Source organism: Chiloscyllium plagiosum, chromosome 4, assembly GCF_004010195.1.
Source record: "Chiloscyllium plagiosum isolate BGI_BamShark_2017 chromosome 4, ASM401019v2, whole genome shotgun sequence".
NCBI lineage: Eukaryota > Metazoa > Chordata > Chondrichthyes > Orectolobiformes > Hemiscylliidae > Chiloscyllium > Chiloscyllium plagiosum.
The window spans coordinates 127,453,628-127,459,627 of NC_057713.1; the positions used below are offsets into that span (position 1 = coordinate 127,453,628).

At 37.5% G+C, this 6,000-nt stretch overlaps 1 protein-coding gene across 8 annotated transcripts in view; it reads right to left on the bottom strand.

Annotated features, from left to right (window-relative positions):
- Positions 1 to 6,000, bottom strand: part of LOC122549405 (ATP-binding cassette sub-family C member 9-like) — a 141,869-nt gene that overhangs the window by 13,008 nt on the left and 122,861 nt on the right. For all 8 annotated transcript variants that reach the window (XR_006311522.1, XM_043689176.1, XM_043689172.1 and 5 more), the window contains 2 exons: positions 4,324 to 4,432; positions 4,117 to 4,195 (listed from right to left, as the gene is read on the bottom strand). Coding sequence is in view for 7 of the 8 variants with exons in the window: in XM_043689176.1 (XP_043545111.1) it covers positions 4,117 to 4,195; positions 4,324 to 4,432 (188 nt within the window). In the remaining variant the exon portion in view is untranslated. The remainder of the gene's footprint in view (positions 1 to 4,116; positions 4,196 to 4,323; positions 4,433 to 6,000) is intronic.

Consider the following 6,000-nt stretch of genomic DNA (forward strand, 5'->3'; position numbering starts at 1 on the left):
GTAAATTGCACAGTGCCCTGGGAATATGCAGGCTAGGTGAATTAGCCATTGAAGTTCAGGGTTACAGGGATACGGTGGGGGCACAGGTCTGGGTGGGATGCTTTTCAGTGAGTCGTTATGGACTTGATGGGCCGAATGGCCTGCTTCCACAGGGTAGGGATTATTTGATGTTATGACCAATATATACAGTCATGCAGTGTGTACCCCCTACAAGATTAACAGTGCAAATCATTAAGATTCTTTCTTCAGGCAGTATTGACTTAGAAGGGCCAGGGCAACAAATCTTTCAGAATATCACCAATTTAAGGGCAGGAATAACTCTACCCTATTCAGAAAAGTCTACATCTAATGAATAATAAATTTTAAAGAAGGTTTTCAAGATTGACTTTTTCATGGTTATAAAACTTTACGGTTGGCTAGACTATGTGTAAAACCTATACTGAAACACTCCTTGTGTATATAAACCATAAATTTTCATTTCAACAGCTCTTTTGAAATCTGCTGACTATTGCTGTAGGGTCTTGCTTGGTCTGTACATGTGCGCCCCTCACTCTACAACAGATGTGTTGGAAGTAAAACCTACATTCTTTATGTATGTGAATATGTGACAAACACAATCTTGGAGATTAATAGTAACTGATTTGGGAGCAACTTCCTCCAGGACCTGTCAAGGAGAAGCTTTGATTTTTAAGCGCAAAAAGTAGCTTGTAGTTTAAAATAAATATTTTAGATTCAATGTTAAAGAACATGATATAGTGCTTTAGGATGATTTATGCTTTTTGTACCTTTTAAGACTCATGCTTGAATAGAGTCTAAAAATGGTCAATAAATATTGCTGCCTTACAGTTGTTGAAATTTTACGTTTAACAAAAGATCAGGCAATTGCAATCTAGCCATTAGCAGGATTCCAGAGTCTTGCATCACCACTAATTTTGAAGTTATTCAGAAATGCCTAAACTGATTATGTGCAGACTTGAGAAATAGTGAGTGCAGCTTTTTAAAGAGTTGCTAAATACCGCTATATTGTTGTAATCAAGATATTTTCCAGAAATATATTTCACAAGATCAAATATAATTCAAAATCTAGATATGTAAATAAAATGTATTTGACCAATGCAGTATTCACAACTCCTTCTATGACTGCCTGAAATTCATTGCTCATTGAGAGGACGCTGGAAAATAATGTCAAAATTACATGTTCATTTGAAGTCTGATAACATATTAGAAGTTATCAAACCTCTTGGGAGGTTTTGAGGATAACACTGTAAAATTCTGAAAATGAAATCAAATATTTCATATTCTGTAGATATTGATAGAGAGACTTTACCTTTCTATATACATTAAAAACAAATGGACAATTTGATGCAGCTCATAAAATGACATAATATCAGCATTTTAAAAATAGTGACATTAATTATGACAGCAAAGGCATAACTTAGTTGTTAAACAAATAAAAGGAAAGCTGAAACTGAAATTATTGGCCAAGCCTTCTGGTTATCTTTAGTCTACCACGACAAACCAGAGACTGGCTGCTGGCTGCTAAGAAGTAATCCTTCTGCTCCTGACTCACGACTCCCACCTGCCAGCTGACCAGACAAGGACAGTGTTCTTACAACAAGAGGCCTAAAAGTAACTAGCAGTGACATGGAGCAAACCATTGATGCCCTGAAGCAACAACTGTGTTGGCTAGACTGCTCAGGGGGAGCTTTCCCGTTCTCACTGGATTGTTCCTAAAACAGTATTAATCAATTGCAGCCCTCACTCCCACCAGGGTGCTGTAGAGTTGCCCACTGTGCTTCAAACTATTCCTGGAGGTTTCATCACAAAACTTGACCCCAGACTTCAGCCATTATTGGGCTATCATATCCATCCTTTTGGATGCACTGCCTATAGGTAGTTTTGGGATAACGCACATTTCAGCAGCATGAATTGGCTATAACATCGCTGAAGATATAGAGAATGGTATTTTAGAGAATGCTTACTTCTGTTGGCAATAGCGCGATTCCAGCGGGGATCAGTTCGCGTGCTTCATTCTGCAATTGCACAATGTGCGCACTGAAATCTCCACGCCGTACTGCACATGCATCAGTGTTTCTGCTGTTCTGCGCATGCACAACATTGGTGCCAGGCTTCGTGCCGTTCTGCACATGTGCTGATGTCAGCTGCTGACAGAGCAACTTTCTGAGGGAAGTACTATACAGAGAGCAGCTTTCTTACAATTTTTTTAAAAATGTATTGTGTTCAATTTACTTTTGTTTTGTTAATAAATAGGATTTCAACCTTCACTCAGGCTGTGCTATACTTTGCATTACACTTTTGGATGATTTTTGAGCACTTGTGAGTGATATTTTTTCCTGGTCTGCCCCAATCCCACTTTTCCCGGGCACCATTATTTCTATTAAGCAAGGTTTCCTGGAATGCAACTAACCTGTACTTATGACAATTGGAAAGTAAAAACACTCATTAATCCAAAGCATGATTCTTCACTGTCAGAAAAGTAACCTTTTTTTTCCTATTTTTCAATATTTTTATATTTGGTAAACAGAAATATTTGAAGAAAATTGCAAAGTAAATGCAATACTTTTTAGAATTCCCAGCTTTGTTTTGCAGGATTGCATATAGTGATGTCCTGGAGGACAGTCTTCAATTCCCTGGAGAATCCAGGACAAGCCTAGAGGATCGGTCACCCCAGGGTGTAGCCCATACACGTATATCAAGAAGAGGAAGAAAGAGGGAGGGAGGAAGGAAGGAAGGAAGGCGGCACCCAGGATGTCTTCGTTCCAAACAAGCTGCCCGTGAGCAGATACTCGAGACTCCAGATTGTCTGACACATTACTCCCACCTTCTAATCCATCCTTTACAAATGGATGATAATACTTGAAAGTATTGTGAACCTTGAAGAGATAAATTTTGAGAGAGCACAGACTACCTGATAGAATAGGTGGACACACAGCCTTATCACAAAGAAGTAATGTACTTTGGTCGGAATCATGAGGAGAAATAATCCAGAATATATTCTAAAATGTGTGCCTATCAGAGAGACATAATCTTTTAAGTAAATAACAATCAAAGAACAAATTAACTAACTAACTAACTAACTACCCCTTAAAGAAATTGTACAAAAATTTTTAAGGAAAGTTATCAAAATGAAGTAACATTATTAGGGCTGATAATGCATTCTAGACCCTGCAGTGCCCATAGAATGCAGAAAGTCTCAAGTGTGCAAAAAGATGGAGATTGAGAGATTCCTTTCCAGTGACACCGAGGTTCAGATGCACCTTTGGAAGTTGGGCAGGCATGGCCTCCACTGCCTGTTGATGGTCACTTTGGCCAAACTCATAAGCAGGTTAACAGGGAAGGACCTAAGGGTTGATATACACTAATTATTAATTGTAACAGGACAGTTTGAGTGTGCAGTTAAAAAGGCATATGTTATTCTGGACCATTTGGAGGTAAATAGCATAAAAGCAAGGTGGTTTTGAAGAACTGTTATAGAACACAAGTTCACGTTCAACAAGAGTATTGTGTGCAATTCTGGACTCTGCCTTTTAGAAAAATCTTGAAAGCTTTGGAAAATTGCAAAAAGATTCTTGAGAATCTCTGAGGGTGCAATAGATTTCATGTTTGGGCATGCTTTCCTTAGAAAAGGGAAAATTGAGTGGTGAGTTGATAGATGTGTTTACAAATCTCCTTTAAAACGTTCCCCCTTTTTATCTTAAACCTAGGTCCTTTGGGAAAAAGATGCCCACTCTCCACTCTATCCATGCCTATCAATTTTGTAAACCTCTGTCAGGTTGCTCCTCAGCGTCTGATGTTCACGTGAAAACAAAGAAATTTTATCCAATCTCTTCTCATAGCTAATATCATCCAAACCAGGCAATATCCTGGTAAGCCTTTTCTGTACCCTCTCCAAAGCCTCCTCATCCTTCTGGTAGTGTAGTGACCTGAACTGTACAATAACAATGGCAGCTTTCATCTAGCAACACATCAATTAAGCAGATCCTATTTAATTTTATATTTTTAAACATTTTGCACACTCTTAGTTCAGTTATGAAGTACAGAGAGAGAATTTGCAAACATATTTGGCTTACAGCAGCAGACGATCCAATCACTTACCATAGATTTCAACTGTGCAACTTCCAAAGCTTCCCACAATTCCTCATCACTATGAACCAAGTCTGGATCCAGATTAAATCTAGATGTAAATTAGTACTTTAGGTGCATTTCATAAAGTAGACTAAAATTAAAGAATAAATTGCTATTTTAAGACTATATTTTCTTATATTCCGTATGATAGCTCTGCTACTACCATTCATGATTTACCTGATAGTGCCATTGAACAGAATTGGATCCTGGGGAATTATTGAGATTGATTGCCTCAAATGGTCCAACGTGACAGAAGAAATATCTAACCCATCAACTTTTATACAACCTGCAATGAAAATGACTTTCAAAATTTTTAGTGAAGAAACAGAATCTAGATAAACATTTGACACAAGGGTGGCCAGAAAAGTAACCTGCAACAAACAATATCACCAAGGCAGAGATCTGCACAAATGCAAAATATATATTGCTTTTTTACGGCACATTTGAACAAATCTGCCTCGACCTGTATGGAATCATGAACCTTGAATATAAATAGATGTTATCATCCCAGTTCTTAGTGATGAAGAGGAAATCAATGCTATATGTAATCTCTGTAGCGTGAGTGGAAACTTATCTAGGTTGGATTCTTTATTTTCAACCCAAATCAGACAAAAATTTACTTTCTCATGATTTTATGGAGCTGCCTTTTTTTTTTCGCAGGCTCCATTAAATTATTGGCGCGAAAACGAAACTATTTTAAATGGGGTGGGGGGGACTTCTTATAGGGAGTTAGTATAAACATAAAAGCTGGAATGCTAATCAATAATCCCAAATCAGGATGAGTTCAAGTGCACAAACGTTGTCCTGCGAAGTACGATGCTTCAACTAAACCTGCAGTTCTCATCATCATTAATTGAGAAAGCCATCCAAATTCTCGAGGCTTAGAAGGCAAAAGCAGCAAAACTGATTCTGCATATTTAATAGAAAAACTATGAGGAGCAAGACATGGTAGGTTGAGAGTCTAGTCTTGCAAAGAGAAGTCTCAGAGGGAATGTATTTGTGATTTGAAAGATGTGCAATAAGATCGAGAATTTAACAATGCTTTCAGCTATAAAATAACAGAACAGAAAGCACTTATTCAAATTTGTTGTGAAATTTGGGCAACATGTTGGCAAGTGTTTCTTCATACAGGAAATGATTAACCAGTGCCTGAAAAGCATGATTGAAATCATCTAAGGAAGAGTTTAAATACTAAAAGGAAATTAGAAAGTAAAGCTGAAATGGACTTGTGAATATTGACTAAGGAATTCCCATTTATCTTTGCTATGTTATACTTTTTCTCTTTTAACTTTATATTTTTCTTAACTTGTGATCTGTCAATCGGAAGTGACAATATTTCTGTTGAATAAAGGGAACTATGGAGCTATGAGGGAGGAGCTGGCCAAAGTTCAATGGTGCAATACCTTAGCAGGGATGACAGTAAGAGGAACAATGGCGGATATTTCTGTGTATAATGCAGAAGATACAGGATCAGTTAATTCCAAAAAGGAAGAAAGATCCTAGGAGGAAGCATGGGATGCTGTGGCTGACGAGGGAAGTTAAGAAAAATATAAAGTTAAAAGAGAAAAAGTATAACATAGCAAAGATAAGTGGGAAAATGAAGGACTGGGAAGCTTTTAAAGAACAACAGAGGATTACTAAGAAGGAAATACGCAGAGAAAAAATGAGGTACGAAGGTAAACTGTCCAGAAATATAAAGGAGGATAGTGGATTACTAAGAAGAAAATACGCAGAGAAAAAATGAGGTACGAACGTAAACGGGCCAAAAATATAAAGGAGGATAGTAAAAGCTTTTTTAGGTATGTGAAAGGCCAAAAAATGGTTAAGACTAAAATTGGGCCCTTGAAGACAGAA